General features: G+C 45.9%; 2 protein-coding genes across 3 annotated transcripts; both read right to left on the minus strand.

Moving 5' to 3' along the window:
- Nucleotides 1-132: 132 nt before the first annotated feature.
- On the minus strand, nt 133-1,595 carry LOC115541691 (transcription factor HES-2-like). The gene is made up of 2 exons (XM_030353562.1): nt 1,341-1,595; nt 133-1,233 (listed from the first exon to the last, which is right to left on the minus strand). The coding sequence occupies exons 1-2, from the start codon at nt 1,593-1,595 to the stop codon at nt 805-807; spliced, it is 684 nt and encodes a 227-aa protein (XP_030209422.1). The 3' UTR covers nt 133-804.
- A 1,172-nt stretch (nt 1,596-2,767) lies between these two features.
- Nucleotides 2,768-22,299, minus strand: tas1r1 (taste receptor, type 1, member 1). Of its 2 annotated transcripts, none has more exons than XM_030350692.1 (9): nt 21,451-22,299; nt 21,272-21,356; nt 20,266-21,064; nt 9,348-11,920; nt 8,897-9,209; nt 7,468-8,235; nt 6,869-7,105; nt 6,329-6,449; nt 2,768-4,303 (listed from the first exon to the last, which is right to left on the minus strand). In XM_030350692.1, the coding sequence occupies exons 4-9, from the start codon at nt 9,530-9,532 to the stop codon at nt 3,378-3,380; spliced, it is 2,550 nt and encodes an 849-aa protein (XP_030206552.1). In that variant the 5' UTR covers nt 9,533-11,920; nt 20,266-21,064; nt 21,272-21,356; nt 21,451-22,299; the 3' UTR covers nt 2,768-3,377. The 2 variants fall into 2 exon arrangements, with proteins under 2 accessions (XP_030206552.1, XP_030206561.1); XM_030350701.1 differs by having other exon boundaries at nt 20,266-21,061; nt 21,451-22,298.
- Between the last annotated feature and the right edge of the window lie 1,065 nt (nt 22,300-23,364).

Consider the following 23,364-nt stretch of genomic DNA (forward strand, 5'->3'; position numbering starts at 1 on the left):
AATCCCTTCCGCTTGGAGATTTGCTCTGAACGCTAATTCATGTCTCTGTGAGAGGACCAGACAGAATACAAAGGATATTTTTAACATTATTTTATTTTTCAAAACATTGAATGATATATTACAATAGCAGTGAATATCACACACCAACACCAACAATACACAGTACTGGATACATACTTTTGTCATATAAAACAACCAATTTTGCTGCAAAAGCAAACTACAGCCTGTTGACGTCTGTCAAGCACCATGCACCTTTATGAAAGGCAGATCTGTCCTAACGGCACACAGCCATCGACAGTCACTAACCTCTTCCTACCTTGAGATACAATTTGACATACATTGAAATTGCATAGCAACTTAATAGCAAAGAATTGCAACTTAACAACTTAAACCACATATGCAGTATTTGGGCCACAAATATCCTATAATCCTGAATAAAGGACTTGGCTGCTTTGGTATAGTATCATTCTCATGTAGCATAAAGCCTCACAGTTGTACATAATCTTAAAATCATTCTTGAGGTAAAACCCCCAGTACATAGGATATTCTCAGAGAGGATACAGCGACACTACCCTGTTAATTGATCAGGGAATGATCTCAGAAGGGAAATAAATATTTCCTACAAGGCAAAGCTATACAAAGCCTTACCGTACAACATTATTGCTACTTTTTTCCATCAATATGATGTACCATAAAGTGACCCACCATGGAAGATGGGGGTCTGAAAACAATGATGTCCTCCCCCAAAAAGAGAGACCATTCTTGATGTTGTGGGTCTGGTTCTACTGCTGTAGAGCGTCTCTACTACCAGGGCCTCCAGACCAGAGACTTGCTGCTGCCTGTGGGTCTGTGGGTGGAGGAGATGCTGGAGGACATGATGGAGGAGGAGGATGAGGTGAAGTCTCTCTGGGCCAGGAGGAGAAGCTCCCCCTGATGTTCTTGGTGCCGGAGACCATGGAGAGAAGAGGAAGGAGAAGGAGGAGGAGGAGGAGGAGCGGCAGAGACGGAGGTCACTCTACTGGGTCCCACAGAGGAGAGCAGGTCCATGCCTCCGGGCGTGTGCATGAGCTGCCTTCTCAGGAAGCAGACGGTCATCTCCAGGACGTCAGCCTTCTCCAGCTTGGCGTTGGGCTCCTGTTGGTGGAGCTCCTTCTCCAGGAGGAGCTTGAGCTGGTCGATGCAGGTGTTGATGCGGTCCCGTCGCATCTTCTCCACCCTGGGCTTCCTCAACTGCTGAGAGAAAGGAGATGGAGGTGAGTCGCTGTGCGTAGATACAATACAAGAAGATCTAGTCCTAGGTTTAGCAGGTGATTACACCCTAACGGAGTGCCTCTACTTACTCTGAGGTTGTCTTTCCCAGGGAAGCGGCCGGGGTGTACAGAGTTGGAGCCGAAGCAGGGAGCCATGGAGATGTTGTCACGGGGCAGGTTCTCGGAGGTCTGAGTGCTGAGGACTGATGCTCGATGCCTCCTCTCTTTATAGGACGGGGCATCAGCATAACAACCTCTGCATGTGTCTCTGCTCCGGCTCCTGTTCCCACACTCCGAGGACACCAGAGGGACCACAAACACAGCAATCAAGAGGAGCAGATCCATATCTCTGTCCCTCTCTGTCCCTCTCTTTCTCTTACCGTCTCTCACTCTCTCTCTATCTCTCTCTCTCTCTCGGTGTTCACAAGGTGAGCGGCACAGATAAAAACAGAAACCCCATCATGGTGATCATTCATCAGGTGGGGATCAAATGGAGGTGATGGACTGCATGTCTTATCAGATACAGTGCAGATACTGCGTCCTTATCTCCCTCAGCCCACTTGAACCAGAGCTCCAGAGCCTGAATGAGGGACAGGGCCCTGGGGGGTTGAGATGAGGGGCATCAGGTGGTGATGGCGGGGCTAAATCATTCCTGCGTGAATCCCATTAGGACGAGCCGGGGCCGTGGAAGCAGTGCCTAATGAAAGATGGACCCAGATAAGGAACCCTTTACATTTATGTACACCCTTTGGGTGATGGCGTCATAATAGAGTATTTATTGCAGAACATTTGTCTCATCTCACATTTCACGTATGTTGATTGCATTTTCTTATTTTTTTTAATGTATTTATTTTCTCTTAAATGTGTAATTATATTATTTTCCACTGTAGACAGTCTGTTGAGGAAAAGCTAATTTTTTTTTTTAAACAATTAATTCATTAATAAATAATGGTATACTAATTCTGTGACAATTACAAGGCTTGTAGATAAGTCAGGTATGGATAAGGTCACTATTTTTTTTAAGATTATTTAATTATTAAAATGGTATACTAATCAGTGACAAATACAAGGCTTGTAGATAAGTCAGGTATGGAAAAGGTCAGTATTTTCTTTTATGATTATTCTATTAATTAAAAATGTCAGATTAATCAGTGACAAATACAAGGCTTGTAGATGAAACTCAGATACAAAGCTCATACAAACCCTGACCGCTTTCCCAGTGGCTGTGCCTCTATGGGCGATCGCCATGAGGCTCAGTCAACCATCTATTTCGCCAATAGCACGCTTGTATTGTTCACTAAGGGTTTTAGGCTGAGGGTGGCTGGAGAGACTGTGGGAAAGTCAAGCAAGGAGTATACTCACACCGCGCCCAGTCAGCAGGGCTGACCTGTTGACCTCTACAACGCAGTCCTATATCCACCCCAACAACCCCCCCCCCCCCGAGAAGCAATCTGGGGTTGGTGTGTCTGTGGGTATGTGTTTTATATGTTAAGAAACAAACAAACATTAAGATAAAATAATAATCCAATCCATACATTTATTAGATAAGGAAGGAGGTATTACAAGTCTCATTTCCTCTTATGTTCCTACAAAAGAAAATTACACATCGGAAAATGTATATATATATATATATATATATATATATATATATATATATATATATATATAGGACGGGGCAACCCCCAAACCTATTGTCTATAGTAATAACCACTAATCCACGCCACCCCCACTGTGATTAACTATTTATTTCATGTTTGTGAGGTATATATATAAATAAATGTGTCTTTGGAAGAGGTCTCATCACCAAATTGTTTTAATTGGGCAGCATCATGACATCTGCCTTCGTACTTTTCCCTATTATAGATTATTTTCATCCAAAGCGACATACAGTGCATTCATAAACACATTAAGGAGAAGGTAGGGATTAGGCATATTGCTCAAGGATGCCTGCAGGTATACCTGTGGGTTCGAAACCCACAACCTATTGTCTATAGCTATAACCACTAAGCCACCCCCACTGTGATTAACTGTTTACTTCATGTTTGTGAGGCGCTTGTTAAAGTTCGGTTTGGGATCACTACCATAGCTGTAGATTGGGGGGTTTAGCACTTTTGAAACACACTCTAATCACTGCTTATTCATGGTGTACATCTGGATGCAGTTCTGGAAATGGGCCGAGGTGTTCATCTGTGGTCTGAATATGATGATGTACACCTTGGGCAGAAAGTAGCCGCCGAAGACGCCCAGTACGCTGGACAGTATGGCGAAGACGTTGACCGCCATGGTGAAGGCGTCCCGGCTGATGAGGTAGAGTGTGAAGTAGCATATCCAGCTGATCATGTACACCACCAGGCTGAAGGCCACGCACTTGGCCTCGTTGTAGTTGGCCGGCAGGTCCTTGCCCATGTAGCTGAGGGTGAAGCACAGGCCGCTGAGCAGCGAGGCGCACGCCAGCTCCACCCAGGAGCCCGGCGAGAGCGTGTGGCTGCACTCCAGCACGATGCTGTCGGGGTAGAAGCGCAGGTCGGCCGAGGGCTCGGGCGGGTCCGCCGCCACGCGCAGTACCGAGACGCACAGCACGGCGGCCGACACCGCCAGGATGGTGTACTCGGGCCCGTGGTTCTTGGCCCAGCGGTCGTACAGCATGGGCAGGCGCGACGCGAACTTGAAGATGCAGACGACCTGGAAGGCGCGCACCGTGACGCAGGCCAGGCACACGGCGAAGCTGACCACGAACAGAGGCTGCTTGAGGAGGCAGCCCGGCCGGGTGGGGAGGCCGAAGTGGCACAGGGCGCTGGCCGCCGCCGCCGTCAGCGACGCCAGCATCACGATGCAGGTGCGGCCGCCCGCCGACTTGACCACCGGGGTGTCGAGGTGGAGCAGCAGGATGACGGCCGAGCCCGTGGTCAGCAGCAGAGTGGCGGCCAGCAGGAGGAGCAGGGCGACGGAGAGGGGGGCGTCCCAGGCCAGGAACAGCAGGGTCCTTTGCAGACACTTCTCGCTCTTCGGGGGCGCCCACTCCTTTTCAGGGCAGGGCTGGCAACTGGAGGCTCCTGGGGGGGAGGAAAGTTAAAGATGGAGTCAAAGTAAAGGGTTTGAGTTGTGGTGGTGTCTCACAATATTGTTTAGTTAAACATTCTCACCCATACTGCAAACTATGACTTTCTAAAAATAATAAACATCCAAATGCCGTAATAGGGCGTTTAAAATTATGCATCGACCAGGGACCAATGAACCTCACTGACCGTTGATTCAGTGTATGACACGTTGTAATGGCGCTCTCTGCTGGTGAAAACCGCGCATGCATGCATTGTTATTAATGCACGTATAACCGCATGTAAAATTGTCTCAATTTGTCCATACTTCTTGTTGCAACATTAAATGACCCCGGCTCTTGTTCCAAATATAGTGCATATATAATTTCTACTCAGGGGCGCAACTGCCTACTTTCTGGGGGGTATGCAGACACACAGCAGGCGCCCCCCCCCCCCCCCCCCCCCCCTCTTTGATCTGGGCACACATTTGACCTAAAACACACTCTGATATTGAATCCAAAAAAATCGTTTTGAGTGCATCAGGACAGATATCCGGTGTTTTTTTTTTAGAGGCAGCCTTTCTAAGATGCTCTGCCAGTGTAACATCATACCGTGCTATAAGAGATCAATGATACCCAGAAAATTTCCATTTAGGATTTCCTATCTGTGCATTTTGTCCCTGTGAAAAAGTGTCTCCTCGACGCACAATGTTGTTGGTAAAAACATATTTTTACTTAAAAACAATACCACAACAGTCGAGTCACTTGCACAACTCAAGCCGCCCTCCAGTCTAGAACTCTGGCCCTCTTAAGGAGCACCAGAATGGGTGTGGCTCAATTAACCTATGAGCCACAGCTGTAGACTATTACAGGGCTAACAGCCAGACAGGAACACGTGAATCTTTTAAAACATGTTAACACAGTGAAGATGCCATTCACATCTTCACAGTCCCCCTCAGTGGCAGGTTTCTTTCTGCAAGGAAGAGTATGCAGTCGATCACTCGAGTCAACAGGCTCTCTGCAATTCGTTATCAATAGTTTTACCTATAGGCATAAGCGGGGTGCCAATTCTTTCAACATCAGATAAGCATTTATGTGGTAACCACTTGTTTCATGTGCTTCAGTATCTTTGAAAGACACTCCCAGTTATTATACCCCACCACTCTAGTTTCACCAAAAAGCTTACATGCAAAACCATAGACTCTGTTAGAGCTGTTGGAGTACAGTAACCAATAGGGGTGGGAAAAATAATCGATTCTTCGATGCATCGTAATACTGTGTAGAACGATTCATTCTCGATTCAGATACGATAATATATATATATATATATTTTTTTTGATTATTAATTTATTCACTTTTGGATTATTAACGGAGGTATAAAGTATCAACTTTATAACTCCGTTTTTACTGGGTCTATTGACATAAAACAAAGACTTGCATAGAGATTGAAGTAAAACAAAATAGCCACAAACAAGTTCCTTTATTTTTCTTGTTATGATCCGTTATATTGTAGGCTCCATTCTGATCAGTACACAGTTGCAAGACAACAGTAGGCCTAACCTGTTGTTTTACTAGTAGTAGATTTAGCTAACCTGTATATTTACAAGCCTCCTCTTGATACACTGCCATAAAAACGACCTTCCCAATCTTTCTTTTTCTATGTTGTGACCCCGAGGGCTTTCTTCTCTGCCTCTCCATATTGAGGTACGTGTCATCAGATGACAATACGGTTCAAATGAAGACACTCTGGCGCTCGCCTCCAGGGCGTAGTCGAGGGGGCGGCCGCTGGAGCGCCGTGTGGAGAGGAGGGGGGAGGGAGGCGAAGGAGCGGGGGGGCGCCTTATCATTGACGTTCCTCTGTTATTGATCATCATATCATGTACACAAACGCTGTTAAATACAGAAAATGCCGACTCAAATAATTGTACTTCCATCGCTTTGGCGCCCCCTCTGGTGCGCGCCCCTATGCGCCGCATATAGTGCATACCCACTTTTTGCGCCACTGTTTATACTCATTGCACTTCCTGTATGATACTTATTTTACCGGATTTGTTGAGGAATGTAGCAGCGGGACAGGCCAGGCAGTCGAAGCAGCACTTGTGTTGTCCAGTCTGCAGTCTTCGATGGCCGAAATCACAGTCCGGAGAGCACATGGAATTAGGAACCTGGAGGAAACCCACCGGGGAACATCGGTTTCAGTGATTCTGTAGGGTGTTTTGCAGGGTTCTCAACCTGCGGTCACCCGATATGCAAAGAGAGTGTCCGACGCTGAGATCGGGTAAGACAAAAATGATAATTTAAGTGTCATTTAAAATGTTTAAAAGGCCTCTGTATAATCGAACAGAATGCCTTATGAATCATTCCCACGAACTAATTACGACTAAAAGAGGATCACTGGGACACGGATATTACCGGCAGATGTTAATAGAGTTAAACAATACGTGTGAGAGAAGATGCATGGCATGCATGAGGGTCAATGTCCAACCTATAAACTGGACCATAGATTAAAAAAAAGTGCGGGGAACTACTGAATTAGATTCAATTCATATTATAGATTTTCTTTTTATGTAACATCACATAACACCTGTCCATCCGGCCCTGCTGACGTGGCGTCCGCAGGGAGGGACCACTCGATCAGAGAGGTGTTCACTGTCAGCGAGCTAGGATAAGGGGTGTAGGAGCCCACTTCTTTGACAATCCACTGACTTCCTCTCCACAGCCAGACCACGATGTCATATCCTGTGGGCGGGTCTCCGTTCTCATCAAAGTACATGGATGAGTTGCCCACGCTGAACCTGACCTTCTTAAGCAGTGGCAGGAGCTGATTGGGAACGGAAAAAGGTTAATGTACAAAATGATTGATAAACAGGCTGATGCATCCTGGCCTAACCCTAGCTGTCACATGTGGGAGTTTCCAACCAGATGTATGATAGATAACTACACTACCGTACCAGCCTACCCAGTGGACACTTGTACAATGGGCTGTTCTGTTGACATACATCTTAGGTGGACTCTCCCAAGTGTGATGTCCCCACACATTTTTTTTTAAAAGGGCTTGCGATGGATGGCCTCTTCTGGTAAACCAGGGGCCGGTTATCCATTCATCATTTGTTGTGTATTCAGTAATAGGTTTCCCTTGTACTAGCCAACCATGCGCTGTTCATCTCACGTGCTCCAGCTCACCTGCCAGGGGTTAATGGTCCTCGCTTCGCACCCTCCGACGTCGCACCCTAGCTTTTTGTGCAGCGCATGAGCCACCGCATACACCGCCCTGTACACGTTGAAGGAGGACGCAAAGTCGTAGGAGTCCATCGGGTGATCACTGGCCGCCAGGACGTACCCGTCGGAGGTCTGAAGGCACTCGCCCAGAGGGCCGAGCGGAAGCTTGGAGAATTCACTGCGGTCGATATGCCTCGACATCTCCTGCATTTTCCTCTCGAAACCCCCAAAACCAGGAATAACCTTGAACTTGACCGACATTCCCAGGAAGGTGCCGAGGGTCCTGATACCAGGGATGTCCGCGATGAGGGCGGAGGCGATCCAGTCCTCACTGCCCAGCCAGATTTTCCCCGTCACGTTGCGCTCCACCACCAAGGGGAAGAAGCCCTGGAGTCGGGACTTGCTGGAGAACAGGACGATGGTTTTGACGTTGGTCCTCAGGATGGCGTCCACCATGTTCCTCAGCATCTGGGTGTTGGCAGCCGTGCGTCGGGGTAGCACGGATTGGTAGGCGATGCAGATGTCGTGGTAGGCGGACTGTTGGGACAGGCTCTGCATTCCCTGCAGCCCGTAGGCGTTGTCGCTGCCCAGGAGGGCGATCCAGGTCCACCTGTAGCGCTTCAGGACCTGTATCATAGCAGACACCTGGATCGTGTCGCTGGGAATGGTGCGGAAGAACGACGGGTAGACCGCCTTGTTGCTCAGCATTTCGTTGGATGCTTCGTAGGAGATCTGAAAGATTGTGCCCGGTGATACACGTCATGGGACAGTCATCTTGGTAGATTGAAATGTATACGAAACAAAGCATATAAAAGAAACCCATCCAGTGGTAAAGACCACATCTAAGTATGAGTTGTAGTGTTTGGAGCAACCCGTTGGATTGGCCTGATAGCAAGAACTATGGTCACAGTGTACATGAGAACTGTGCATCTATGCAAGGCATGAGACGGTTGCAACATTTTAGTTATTCATCTTTTCGTTATTTATATATTTTTCTAACTATTAAAGAAATGTTAATGCCCTTCGTTCATTACTATAAAACCACAAGGTCAAAATTGTATCCACTCTCACTACCGTTACAATTCTGAGTGCTGACTAGAGTCCTATAGTAACAACAGGATACCTGAGGCACAAGGTGCTGACTAAAGTCCCGGTAACAACAGGATACCTGAGGCACAAGGTGCTGACTTAAGTCCCGGTAACAACAGGATACCTGAGGCACAAGGTGCTGACTTAAGTCCCGGTAACAACAGGATACCTGAGGCACAAGGTGCTGCCTTAAGTCCCGGTAACAACAGGATACCTGAGGCACAAGGTGCTGACTTAAGTCCCGGTAACAACAGGATACCTGAGGCACAAGGTGCTGACTTAAGTCCCGGTAACAACAGGATACCTGAGGCACAAGATAGGCCCCCAAAAGCACGGCAGTGGGCATGGTCCTGCTGCTGCTGTCCGGCCCGATGACGACCATGGGGCTGTCGTCGGGCGGACTGGAGCCTGGTAGCGGCCGCAATATCTCCTCCTGGTCCTGCATCACATTCACGCTGGCCAAGACGCCAGCCTGGATGGCGCAGGTGTCGTAGAGGTGGTAGCCGAGCCGTACCCCTGGGAGAAGGTTGGGGTACGGCCCTGTTCGGTTGTTAATCTCCTCGACAGCGAACCTCAGGGCTTGGGCGAGGTGGTAGCCATGCTTGTTTTCTGTTCCTCTGGATATAAAAAAACAAGTTTGGAAAGCAATTTAAGTCAATTGATTTGCCCTAAATACACATATACACATATTGCTGTAAAGGCTGAATGAGTCAATATAAATATTAATAAAAAAGCAAATCAATGTTGTTGTTTACAGTTTACAGTCTTCCAAGATGGGCCTTTCCCTTTTGGTCCGGATATTGTCGTGGAGCGGAAAGAAGCCAGCGAGGTAGTAGTCCCCCTGAAGTTTCAGCATATTTCTCTGGAACTCAGCTCCAGATCCCACCGCAGTCAAGAGGAGCAGGAGCCAGCCCCAAAGCGTACCCACATCCATAGACATACTGCCTCAGGTCTGCAGATGACCAATATAGGTAGCGATTGTTAGGTTATATCTCTGTACCTCCTGGTATTATAGGATGGCGGATGCAAGGATGATGACTGAGGGAAGGATGAGATTGAGATGAGGTAATGGGGCGTGACGAGATACGTCCTTGTTGGTATTTTGCATCTTTGCACGGTTGTTGATTTAAGGTGCAGCTATTTGCATGAGGACATTTGTATATTTTATTTTCCAACCATAAAGTATTAGCTCAGAGTGTCATGAGATCAGATGTTCTGTGAAAGTCGAAGAGCGGTGTCTACATATCAATATCTTGATAAGAGACACACAATGTTCAACAAAGTCAGACTTTGGAGTTTGGTGATTTATTGTCTATTTAAGGTGATCTGGTTTATAATATGTACCTATCGACCTACTTTAAATGTTACTTTGCAACATAAGGTTTGTCATTTGTGAACCAAAATTGTTGTTATACTTTGAAAAGATTTCACTCTCAGATGTGTAGTTACTTTATATTATCTCATTTCAAAAGTGGATTCCAGAATCCACTTTTTTTTTTCCATGTATGCCAAAACAGCCCTATAACACAAACCTGTTGAACTTGCATACGATATCCGAAACATGACCTTGTTTATTACTACTGGTGCCCTAGCATTTTTTTCTTTTAAGATGTGGCCGTTTGTCTACAGCTGACAATGAAACAGCCTTTCCATGATAACTTAACAGACTGCTGCATCAGAGCTCCATTCCAGAAAGTGCTGAGCAGAGAGAATCCAAGGTAATGCTATTATAAATTCATCCATGAACATCCAGGTGGCTGGTTTGTTCAGAGTTCACCTCGGCTCAGCATAGCTTCCCCACTAACCCCCCCTAGGCACTTATTTTATGTTGTACTTCCTGGAACTTAATGTACGCACTTATTGCATGTTGTACATCCTTGCACCTAAAAATAGTACTTAGCATTGTGTAGCATCTTATTCTAGCTATCTTTATTGTGCCTAACAATTGTCAGTTCCTGCCCCTTAGTTATATGAACATCCTTAATTTTTACGACAGTGAAATATTGTTTCTCCGTCTTCGGACAAATGTACTCATTGTGAGTAGCTTTGGATAAAAGCATCTGCTAAATGCCCTAAATGTAAATCGTTCAATTTGCCTTTTGGTGGAGATTTGAGGCTCATATTGACCATGGTTGCGTAAACACACCTGTTTCTCCGGCAGGCGACTTACTTGTGTTGACAGCATAATACCACTTTGCAAACCACGGTGTTACGGAGGCAAATCGCCATGTAAAATCTTCCTTGCGGATGCATCTTGTGCTTCAGCCCAGAATAATGTTGTCAGTGGAAATGTTGCATTTGTTAAGGATGACATTTGGTTGAATAAGAGGTTAATTGAGGCAAGTGTAAGAATACAGTGGTTGATTAAGGGAAACTTCACAAACATATGATAGAACATGTACAAAAAGCCATATTGGTATTTATAGGAATCAACACACGCATATACGCGCACACACACACACATTTTATTACACATTATTTTACACATTGTAACAATAGTATAGTTACGTCATGAGTGCTAAGAGTTTGTCGATACAAAGTCTTCTTAATGAAGAACCGAATGACACTTAAAAAGCATTAGAAAAACACCTAAATAGGATTTGGAAAACTACTTTTGAAATTACATAACATGTTTACAAATGTTACATTTGAGAGTAAACGCATACAAATAATTACAGTAGCCTTAGGCCTAGAAGCACTGGCGTTTTGGTTTTTTTATTAGGGTGCCAACTACAAAGAGCGAAGGCAACCTATTGTAATTGTTAGTGCTTTTATTATTATTAGGGTGCCAAGCACGAAGTGCGAAGGCAACCTATTGTAATTGTTAGTTTAATTATTATTATTATTCTGCCATGTTTGATTTACACAGCCTAAACCGCTCGCACGCTTTTTATGAAACTTACTACAGTTGTAGAGGCCGACTCCAGATTAGCAGAGAGCAAATATTACACTGATTGGCCCAAAGGTGGCGCTATAGCAACAGTCCAAATATGAAAAATTTGAAGAAACATGTCTCATAAACGCTTTGACTTAAGAGTCATGAAACTTTGGTCACACAGGCATATCCTCATGCTGAACAAATGCCTCAAGAACCTATGACTTTTTTTGGATGGATTTATGACTAACTTGAACTATGTTAAAAACACTAAATGTTTTTTTTTCCTAGGTTTTTTCACTTGGAACAAAATCCTTTAGCATGTATCATCTATGGACCAATGTCTTCAATCTGACATAAAGCGAAGTCTGTACAATAAAGATTAAAGCACCAAGGAGCCATTGACTTCTAAAAAGGGTGTGGTTTAAAACAAAAAAAGACTTAAATGCTTATCTCAGTGTAACCAACTGTATTTTTAAAGGTAATATAACAATGCAGTGGTGCATCAATCCCGGGTTATGAGGAGACTGGCTTGTATTCTTAATAGAACTCTGATAAAAGGAATAACACACAGACACAGTGAGGCACGTTTGACCTTTTATCTAACGATCTAACCATATCCATATCTAATAATAATAATAACAACACTGAACCTAAAACACTGAACTCAATACACTGAACCCAAAAGAGGTCCCCAAGAAAAATAACAAACTAAATAAAATGGGTACCCAGCAAGTCTTTGAGTGCACTCGATTCAATGAAAGGGGGCGTTCTGTTCCTACCACTACCGCTACGGCCGAACGCTCTTGAGCAGGGGCCAGTCGATGACAGGCTGTTCTCTTGTTCAAAGTAACGTCAAATCTTCCTCCATATCTTCTATTTCTTCCGTAATAACCTTTGCTTCGTTTCTCTTCGTCTATATGTTCACTCTTCAAGTCTATGTTCGCTCTTCAAGTCTATGTTCGCTCTTCAAGTCTATGTTCGCTCTATTAGGGAGCGTCAACAAAAACACGGTCTCCAGGCAACCGTTTCAGTTAGCGGCCGTCAGGAATATAACCTTTTCTTCGTTTCTCTTCTAGTCTATATGTTCACTCTTCAAGTCTATGTTCGCTCTTCAAGTCTATGTTCGCTCTTCAAGTCTATGTTCGCTCTTCAAGTCTATGTTCGTTCTTCAAGTCTATATTCGCTCTTCAAGTCTATGTTCGCTCTTCTTACGCGTCAAGCAGAGAACCAGCGTCAACAAAACACGGTCTCCAGGCAACCGTTTCAGTTAGCAGCCGTCAGGAATACATTGTAGCACGTGAACACTGGTCGCTACAATATACTGGGAATATATATATACTATAGATATACACCATACACACTACATTATATATATTATTATAATATATACATTCATATAAAATGACATATACATATATTAGCAGAGAGAGTGAAATAGCATGGGTTACATACTCCCCCCCTAGAACGCATTAGTCCCTTCATGCGCCTGCCACCTGGCAGGACCCTGGAGGAGGCCTTCCAGACTCTTACAGAAGGCAACAATGGCCAGGATCAAGGGTCTCCCAAGAGTGTCATAGTGCAGTCTATCAGGTCGTTGTCGTGTTCTGCTTGATCTCCTGATTTCAGCTTGTGTTCCTATGTTTTCTGACTGTTCAGCTTGAAGCAGAGGATTGATGGCCGCTGCTACTTCTTCCTCCACAGCCGTGAGATCTGATCTATGATCACATTCGTGTCGTTGATCTGTATCCACAGGCTCAAGGTTATCATGAAGAGGCTCCACTGCATGTTCCTGAAGCTCTCCCTGGAGTGAGTGGTCCAGGGCATGGCGAATATTTCCAATGGCAGCTTCTAAGCTCTCAGCAGTAGGAGTCTGATCTGAGTCTGATCTGAGTCTGCGGGGTCTCCTCTCGACACTCCTTTCCACAGTCTTGATGAAGGGTCCCATTTCAGTCACTTTGGGCCTGTGCACCACCACAAGCTCCTCTTCATCACTACTGCTGCAGACGTCAACATCCTCTTCATGGCTCAGCATGTTGTCCCTTGCATCCATCGTTGGCCGCTCTCCGGATCTCAACTTCATCATCTTAGTGGGGCCTTTTTGCTCAACTTCCTTCCCATCGGTGACAGGTAGGAACCCACATGGCAAGAGGAGGTCCCTGTGGAGGGTGCGTAGGGGGCCGCCACCCTTATCCGGCTTGACGACATAAACCGGTCCATCTCCCATCCTCTTTTCGACTGTATAGGTCCCTCTCTCCCATCTGTCCGCAAGCTTGTGTTTCCCTCTGATGTTGACATTTCGCACTAAGACTCTGTCACCTGCGATCAGTTCTGCTGCTCTCACCTTGGCATTGAACCTTGTCTTGTTCTTCTCTCCCATCTTCCGTGCACTCTCTGCAGCTAGAGCATAGCTTTCCCGCAGACGTTCTCGAAGGCTCTTTACATACTCAGAGTGAGTCCTGGCATGATTCCCCTGTGGCTGGAATCCCAGAACGAGGTCGATGGGAAGGGTCGGTTGTCTGCCAAACATCAGCTCATAAGGCGAGTAGCCGGTGGTGTTGTTCCTTGTGCAATTATATGCGTGGACAAGTGGCTTCACAAAGTCTCTCCAGTGGTACTTGTCTTTGTCCTCCAGCGTTCCAAGCATGCCGAGCAGGGTTCTGTTGAATCTTTCGACTGGGTTCCCGCGAGGATGATAGGGGGTAGTCCTCACCTTTTCTGCTCCTATCAGGGAACACAGCTCTTTGATGGTGTGACTTTCAAAATCCCTTCCCTGATCGCTATGAAGGCGGGCAGGGAACCCGTAGTGAACGATGAAGTTCTCCCAAATTGCTTTAGCTACAGTTCTTGCTCTTTGGTCTTTTGTGGGAATTGCCACAGCAAACTTAGTGAAATGGTCTGTAATCACCAATACATTTCTTGTATCTTTGTTGTCTGGTTCAATAGACAAATAGTCCATGCAGACTAATTCAAGGGGGTAACTTGTACTGATGTTCATCATTGGGGCAGCCCTCTCAGGGATTGTTTTCCTTCTGAAACACCTCTCACATGTGTGACACTTCACATCGACTGCTTGAGCCATCTTTGGCCAGTAAAATCGGGCGCGGGCCAGGTGAAGGGCGCGCTCAAATCCGAGGTGCCCCACTTCATCATGAACACCTTCTAGTGCTTTGGCTCTGTATTTCTCGGGCAAGACTAACTGATAGCCTTCTGTTCCTCTGTCAACATACCTCCTGAACAGGACTCCGTCTTTGAGTTCAAGTCGATTCCACTCTCTGAGGAAGAGCCTCACCTCCGGTAGCTCTAACTTAGTCTCTCTGAACGAGGGCTTAGTGTCTCTCTCAATGAGTTGGATGACCCGCCTTATGGACAGGTCTGCCCTCTGTGAATTGTGCCAATCCTCTTGAGTCATCCCTGGAACAGTTTTTTGTGCAAGGCAGGTGTAACTCAGGGGAATGGCGGAGGGGTCCACCGCTAGGGACTCTGCTAAGGCGGGGGGTTCCGGGGGGTATTCACAGGGCTCCAGTCGCACTGAGTGTCTTTGGCAGAGGGCAGTGAAGGTGTCCTCTGAGAGTACTTTATGATTCCCGCCCAGCACACGTTGACGGAGCTCCTCGATCCTCTCTTTTTCCTGGAGGAAAGCATCGTCTTCTTGTGAGGGTTCCTGGGGGCGCCTTGACAGCCCATCTGCATCTTGATTTGTATTACCAGGCCGATACTTCACTTCAAAACGGTACGTTGACAGAGCTGCTAACCAGCGGTGACCTGCTGCATCGAGTTTTGCAGAGGTCAACACATAGGTCAGAGGATTGTTGTCAGTAAGGACTGTGAATTCTGTACCATACAGATAATCATGGAACTTCTCACACACAGCCCACTTCAGTGCTAAGTATTCAAGCTTGTGCGTTGGGTAGTTGCGTTCACTTTTCGATAGCCCTCGGCTAGCATAGGCTATGGCCCTAAGTGTCCCTTCATGCTCTTGGTAAATGGCTGCACCAAGGCCTTCTCCACAGGCGTCTGTGTGGAGAACGTAAGGGAGGTTAGGATTGGCGAAAGCCAGTACAGGTGCTGAGGTCAACCTGTCTATGAGTGTTCTGAAAGCGGTTTCACAGTCCTGTGTCCATTCACTTCCGAAAGGCTGGCTGGGGCTCACTGAAGTGTGAGGTTTTTGCTTCTTATAGTCCTTTCCCCTTTTCCTTGTAGCCACATAGCCAGCAGTGAGGGCATTCAACTGCTTTGCTATTTTCGAATAGCCTTGTACAAAGCGCCTGTAGTACCCCGCAAAGCCTAAGAAGCACTTTAGCTCTTTACGATTGGTGGGCCTGGGCCAGTCTTTTAAGGCCGATATCTTCTCAGGGTCAGTGTGGACGCCACGAGCATCTACAATATGGCCCAGATATTTCACGGAAGACTGAAAAAAGTGACATTTGTCTGGGGACAACTTCAGCCCGTAGTCCTTGAGTCTGTTCAGCACCTTCATCAACCTGTTTTCGTGCTCCTCCAAGGTGTCTGAGAAGACAATCAGATCGTCTAGGAAGACCAAGACTTCGTTCAGGTGCAGATCTCCCACACATCTCTCCATTAACCGCTGGAATGTGGAGGGTGCATTGGTAACGCCCTGTGGCATGCGGTTAAATTCCCAAAAACCCAGCGGGCATGTGAATGCGGTCTTGTGTTTGTCTTCTTCGGCAAGTTCAACTTGATAATAACCGGACTTCAGATCCATAACGGAAAACCATTTAGCTCCACTAAGGGCCGAGAAGGTTTCTTCGATATTGGGAAGAGCGTACGCGTCCTTGATAGTACGCATGTTCAGTTTCCGATAGTCCACGCACAGTCTGATCTTCCCGTTTTTCTTTTTCACCACTACTATAGGGGAAGCAAACGGGCTCTCTGATTCCCTTATGATTCCTGCCTCCAGTAGCTCTCGAAGATGCTGCTTAACAGCTTCTCTATCACATGGGTGAATCGGCCGGGGCCTCTCCTTGAAGGGGGTTTCATCCTGAAGTCTTATCCTGTGTTTGACTGCAGAGGTGCGACCATGGGTTAAGTCATCAACAGCAAATACCTCAGGTATGGTATTCAACTTGTCTTTGATGCGTTTCTTCCACTCTGCTGGAATGGGAGAATCTTCCAGGCTGCATGATACTTTGTCACTTGGGGGGGCTTCTGTATCCACTGTCTGAAGGCCACAGGATATAGAAGTGTCATGGGGTTTCACGGGCACCACACACTGAGCCATCATCATCTCTGCTATGACACGGTTTGGATGCAATGTGATGTCGTGTGAACTCATATTGCGAAGAAGTACAGGGACTTTGCTGAAGGACTGATAGGGAACGTCCAGTAGTGTTGGTACTAGGAAGATGCCACCTGGCAGAGGAGGGTTTGCAGGGGGCTCCATTGCATATGATGTGAGGGTTGGGGATGTCTTAATCTTTACACCTCCTAGTACACACACTCTTTGTCCAGCTGGAATGACGACTGGGTAACGTCCAAGCAGCTTCACTGGCCTTGCTTCCTCCTCTTCACTGTGAGTCTGAGCAATGTACTGGAATAGCATGAGACATTCGTCACTGAGTTCATGCCCCTGTAGGAATTTCAGCCCTTCTCGTTTAACTCCGTTCTGGTACAATCTGTCAAGTACATTGGTCCCAATCAGTAAGGGAATCTCACGGTTGAAGTCACAGTCCGGTACAATTAGAACCAGGGAGGAAATCTTCTCGTCTATGCCAGTAACACTCTTTGGGAGTGATATAAGGACTTGGGTGTAACCTATGTAAGGGACACGCTGGCCCCCAGCACCCAAAATCTCAAGCAGTGCGTTAATAGGTTCAACAGGGAAGGATGAGAGATGGTCTGAATAAAAGGTCTCTGAGACCGTAGTAACCTGCGACCCGGTGTCTAAAATACATTTACACTGGTAGCCTTCAACAAGGGCTGTCGTGCTGCAACGTGGCCCAACAAGACCATGGGGTAAGGGTCTATAGTCGAGGTGTGAGCCATTCTGGGCATATTGTTCGGCCCTCACTACATTTGCTTTCAGGTTGGTTGAATTGGAACTAGATAAAGGGGGGTGCACGGCTTCTGAACGTCCCGCAGCAGAAGCCCTTACCGGTTTAACGAGAACTCGGGCTGGCCCTGATGCTGCATCCTCCATTGGTCGCGTCTTTCCCTGAGCTCAAGGTTCTTCTGGTGTACAGCAGCAGGGTTTGGCTCGTTTAAACATAGGGCGGCAATGTGGCCATCTTCTCCACATTTAAAACAGAACCAGGCTCGGGGCATGTTGGAAGTGTTCATGCCGATCCTGCGGTTTGTCACATTTGAGACCATACAGTTTCCCCTAACAGGATTTTCATTGAGGTTCTCTACATGTTGTGGTTCGTTGGGCTTCGATGCTGGCTTGTAGGAAGCAAGCTGTTTCTTTAGGTCAGCCACTTCCTGAGCGAGCTTCTGATTCTCAGTTAGGCTCTTTTTGGCTGCCTTCGGGTTTAAAACAGCATCAGTTTCATCTGACTCTTCATCACGGTGGGACAGGCCATAGACTGTGTGCATGTGAGACATAGCTTTGGCGCTTCCGAGGTGCTTCTTCATTCTGTTCAGTTTTGTCAACCGTCTGTCTTCCTGCTGTCTGAGGAGTAGCAAGAGCTCAGGGAAGGATGGGGGGTTAGTCTTCTTCTGCTCAAGCTGGAGCTCAATGAGCAATGTCTGATCCCAGCAACCCCTACAGAATTGTCTGATGAGTTGCTTGTTTGAACTTTCAATGGACAGTCCTCCCCCGGTAATAACTTTGTCAAGCATCAGGTGTAGGCGATTTAAATAGTCAGAGGATTTCTCCCCAGCGTTCTGATTTGCGCCCAGGAATGCTGCATACAGCTCTTCTCCATCTGCTACTACCCCAAAAGCTGCGTCAAGCTGGGTGAGGTACAGTGCAGGCGGGGAGTCGATGCCAAGGCTTTTGACTAGGTCACTAGCTGGGCTCAATAAGCTCTCTAAAATCTTTCTGACCTTCTGGGTATCTGGGCTGGAAGGGTCACTTAATAACAGTTCAACTTGAGTGTGCCACGTCTCATAATCAACTTCTCCATTGGGCTTTGGCGTTCTTCCCGAGAAGGTGCGGATTTTGCTGACATACGAGGACTGAGATTCAGTTTTTATTACATGCTCGACAATTACTCTCTGGACACTGGGGGGATTGATGAGGCTCTCATCAAGACTTGACGGCCTCTGAGGCGTCTCAGGCACATTGTTATTTGTGTCCTCATCACTTGCTGTATCACCACCCAACTGAAGGTTGGAAAGCTGAGTTTGGAGCATCTGGATCAGACGGGTCTTGCTTAGGCCTGCAACCGCCGCAGCAAACTTTAGTTCATCTAGGTTACTTTGTTCCTCAGGTTTCGGAGCCATCGCTTCTTGTATGGCGGTGACGTGCCATGACGCATTAGAATCATCAGGACTAAACGTTTTGCCTAAGAAGTCTGGATCCATACGAGCTACTGATCTTTCATCTCTGTACTGGACCAGAACCCTCCCATTAGGTTTACCTACTTCATCAGTGACTCTTATGCATTTCACTATGCCCCCATGTACCTCAAAAATGTCAATAATATAATCGTCTGAATACGTTTCGTCAATACCAGAGACAAAAAGGCAGCTCTGTCCATGCACATCATAGCGGTTACAATATTCCATTTTGACCTTAGGTTCTCTATCATGCAAAATATTGTAGCGGTGAATATATAAGAAAAATATGAATTCCTTTGATCAGAGTATATAACCAGTCTCCTGGCTAGCTCGCCACTTTATGTAACCAACTGTATTTTTAAAGGTAATATAACAATGCAGTGGTGCATCAATCCCAGGTTATGAGGAGACTGGCTTGTATTCTTAATAGAACTCTGATAAAAGGAATAACACACAGACACAGTGAGGCACGTTTGACCTTTTATCTAACGATCTAACCATATCCATATCTAATAATAATAATAACAACACTGAACCTAAAACACTGAACTCAATACACTGAACCCAAAAGAGGTCCCCAAGAAAAATAACAAACTAAATAAAATGGGTACCCAGCAAGTCTTTGAGTGCACTCGATTCAATGAAAGGGGGCGTTCTGTTCCTACCACTACCGCTACGGCCGAACGCTCTTGAGCAGGGGCCAGTCGATGACAGGCTGTTCTCTTGTTCAAAGTAACGTCAAATCTTCCTCCATATCTTCTATTTCTTCCGTAATAACCTTTGCTTCGTTTCTCTTCGTCTATATGTTCACTCTTCAAGTCTATGTTCGCTCTTCAAGTCTATGTTCGCTCTTCAAGTCTATGTTCGCTCTATTAGGGAGCGTCAACAAAAACACGGTCTCCAGGCAACCGTTTCAGTTAGCGGCCGTCAGGAATATAACCTTTTCTTCGTTTCTCTTCTAGTCTATATGTTCACTCTTCAAGTCTATGTTCGCTCTTCAAGTCTATGTTCGCTCTTCAAGTCTATGTTCGCTCTTCAAGTCTATGTTCGTTCTTCAAGTCTATATTCGCTCTTCAAGTCTATGTTCGCTCTTCTTACGCGTCAAGCAGAGAACCAGCGTCAACAAAACACGGTCTCCAGGCAACCGTTTCAGTTAGCAGCCGTCAGGAATACATTGTAGCACGTGAACACTGGTCGCTACAATATACTGGGAATATATATATACTATAGATATACACCATACACACTACATTATATATATTATTATAATATATACATTCATATAAAATGACATATACATATATTAGCAGAGAGAGTGAAATAGCATGGGTTACATCAGCATCAAAATGGACTCCTATGATCTTGAGTCCAATAGAAAAGTTATTGAGAATCAAATTCTGAACAAGGTACAGTCAACATATTTCCAATTAGGGCGTGGCATCGAAATGATGTGGCCTGTGACTAAAATCACCACAGTTCATAGACGGAATATTTGAGTTGAGAGGGACCAAAATATTTGGCTGTTGGAGACTAAAGGTCCAACTGCTTCAGTAAAAACAAGTTGATTGACAAAATGACATGACCGCCAGAGGCTCAATATCATCCAAAATGAACTTCCAAACAACCAGTCAAAAATGGTCTTAATTGTCTGCATCAGGGTCTTAATGGTCTGACAGGGTGTTATTGGTCTACGTCAGGGTCCAAATTGTCTATCAGGGTCTTAATGGTCTGACAGGGTGCTATTGGTTTGCGTCAGGGTCTTAATGGTCTGTTAGGGTCTTAATGGTCTGACAGGGTCTTATTGGTCGGCTTTAGGCTTGGCACCAGTAAAATGCTGCTTGCAACTTTAATTATTATTTTGTCTTTATTTCGAACCAAAAATATTAAATAAAAGAAGCAAGTATGACACATCATACAATACTAGGCCTACGGTCCCTTGGTAAAGAAACAGATCTTTGCATACGGGCTGAATGCAGACGTGTGATTTGGCCGTTAGCAAGCAAGCATTAACCTTAAAGCAAGAACAGCATGACTGATAATATTACATCATAGTGATGTCTTCTTGGGGCTGTGTTGCAGACCGTTTCTTTGGTTTGGCTTCCCTTTTGCAGCACCTTTCCATTCCCGCAGCTGCTGGGGTTGGGCAAGCAGGAACAAACTGTCAGTATTGACAATGTGGCTACCTTTTCATGGATTCTTTTTTTGTGAGAAGTGATCTTTGTCTCATTAATAGGCCTGATGTTATAAAGTAGCAATGTTATAGTAAATATAGCAAAGTAAATAAAATACCTTGAATTCATGCAATAACCTGCCACTAAATAGGCCAATGAGATAACTCACCTTTTCCCTTCTGTACAATTAAGACCAGGTGTAGAATAATACCCAGTCTTGCAGTCCTCACAGACCGTGTCAGTGCCCCTGGTTCCTACAAAAACACGTTGGAAATACAACACGCAAGCATTTACAATCAAATCCAATACTAAGTGATGTAATTATTAAAACCAGAGTATTTCCCTTACCAGGTAATTTAGTCATCTGGCTAGCATTACACTGGGTGTGTTTCTGAGCCAGAGTGCAGCCTGATTCCTGGTTGGGCTCCTGGCAGTAGAAGCCATCCAATACGGTGCAGGCTGAGTCCTGTTCTCTGGTGCACTCCGGTTCTGCTACCAGACCTTGTTCTGACAGATCAAACTAGTCAACATTTCAATGCAGTTACATTCTTGTTTATTTTCACTTTTTTTTTTTATTCCTAAATCATAAGCATTTAGTTTGGCCGCAAATGTCGGGTATATCAAATACCATTTTAGGAACTTCACATAATCAACATGCATTTTTGTGGGGTATATAAAACCCATTTTTATAGCGACAGCATGGCACTGTAGTTAAGATTTGAGAGTTTTGAAGAGCAGAAAAGAAAAGTGAACGAGATCTAAATAGTCTTGTACTGCAGAAGGCACACGGTGCCTTTAACTCACCAATAGCTGACCAATGGATATGGTTGAATTTCTAACTCAAATAACAGCTCTTAAATCTTACTGTAGCAGGCGCATTCCACACTCCACCTAGGTGACTTTTACCTTGCTCCTCCTTTTACTGACCTCCAACGCCAATTTGGCGCTGGCGGAAAATCACCGGCCGAAGCCTACTTGGGCTTGTGGAGGCTTAAAAGCCGGGCTGCAGTGGTAGCACCTAGAACAGCCTTCGGTAGGCGACGCTCTCTCAGGGCGACAGGGCCTTTCCCCATCCTGCTGCAGGCTGCCCAGGCCATCTTACAGGCGGAGGATGACCTGGGCAGCCTGCAGCAGGCTGACCAGGCCATCTTACAGGCGAAGGATGGCCTGGGCAGCCTGCAGCAGGCTGACTCCAGGGGTAGCAAGCAGATGGTTGCCGGTGCCAGTTGCTGTGCTGCCTACCTCCTGCTCCATGGCGCTGTTGGGGAATGGGCGGGTGCAGGGAGGTGACAGACGTTGCGCTTCTTGTGACCCAGTGCGGCCTTCCAACAGCTTTATGTGTCCTTAGTGGTTGGGAGAGGCCCCACATTGGGCGCCAGTGTAACAATGTGGATTGGTACATGCCACCTAAGTAGCTGCCGCAGTCCACCTAAGTGACATTTACTGGGCTACCCCAGACAAGGCCACAGGATGGCGATGCTGGAAAACCGGTTTATTTTAGAAGTTAATGAAAATGATTTGTGAGCATGCATATCGCATGCATTGCAATCATGGCCGTTACAGTACATTTTCTGAGTTTACAAGGTAGAGTTGAATGCACCATGGAATACATGTAAAGTGCTTTACCGTACAAAGCTATGAAGAAGCGCAATGGCTGATGAAGACAAATGAAACACTAGATATAGTAATCATAATTTACAAGATAATTCCACACTCTGAAACTCCTTAGCGCAGTCAGTGAAACAGAATAAATCGAAATGTTTTTCATAAGAACCCAGCGTAAATCTCACTCTGACCTCCAGGGTGAGGTAGAATCTCAGGCCAGATGAGGCTGCTTAAGCCAGTCATCAACCACACAAACACTCTACACTTACATACAGCATCTTTGATGTCACTTATCTTAAGATTGTACCTGCTTTACAGGTTCGACAGCTGTAACACCGGCTCAGTCCACTGGCCATGTCCATGTACGTGCCTCTCTCACACGGCGTGCAGCTCGTACTCGAGTCATTGGTGCAGTTTCGCTTCACAACACTTCCTGTAGAGCAGGAGAACACAATTAGCACCAGCCACTGGAGACCCGGATTTAAATAATCTATTTCTTATGTACTGTATTTTACAGCATCATTTTGGTTTTGTAGGTTTGAAAAAGTACCTGCACAAGGTAGGTTGGTGGGAATTACATGTTAAAATTATACTCATGCTACAGAACTCAGACATTTGAGCGGTAAGAGGAATCAACCGTGTAATAAATATACAATA

Source organism: Gadus morhua, chromosome 1, assembly GCF_902167405.1.
Source record: "Gadus morhua chromosome 1, gadMor3.0, whole genome shotgun sequence".
Taxonomy (NCBI): Eukaryota; Metazoa; Chordata; class Actinopteri; order Gadiformes; family Gadidae; genus Gadus; species Gadus morhua.

Coding starts and splice junctions, on each gene's coding strand:
- LOC115541691 (XM_030353562.1), bottom strand. CDS start 1,595: ATGGATCTGCTCCTCTTGATTGCTGTGTTTGTGGTCCCTCTGGTGTCC. Junction 1,234..1,340: donor CTGGGAAAGACAACCTCAGA/GTAAGTAGAGGC, acceptor CCTTTCTCTCAG/CAGTTGAGGAAGCCCAGGGT.
- tas1r1 (XM_030350692.1), bottom strand. CDS start 9,532: ATGTCTATGGATGTGGGTACGCTTTGGGGCTGGCTCCTGCTCCTCTTG. Junction 9,210..9,347: donor ATCTTGGAAGACTGTAAACT/GTAAACAACAAC, acceptor TTTTATATCCAG/AGGAACAGAAAACAAGCATG. Junction 7,106..7,467: donor GGACCATTAACCCCTGGCAG/GTGAGCTGGAGC, acceptor GTTCCCAATCAG/CTCCTGCCACTGCTTAAGAA.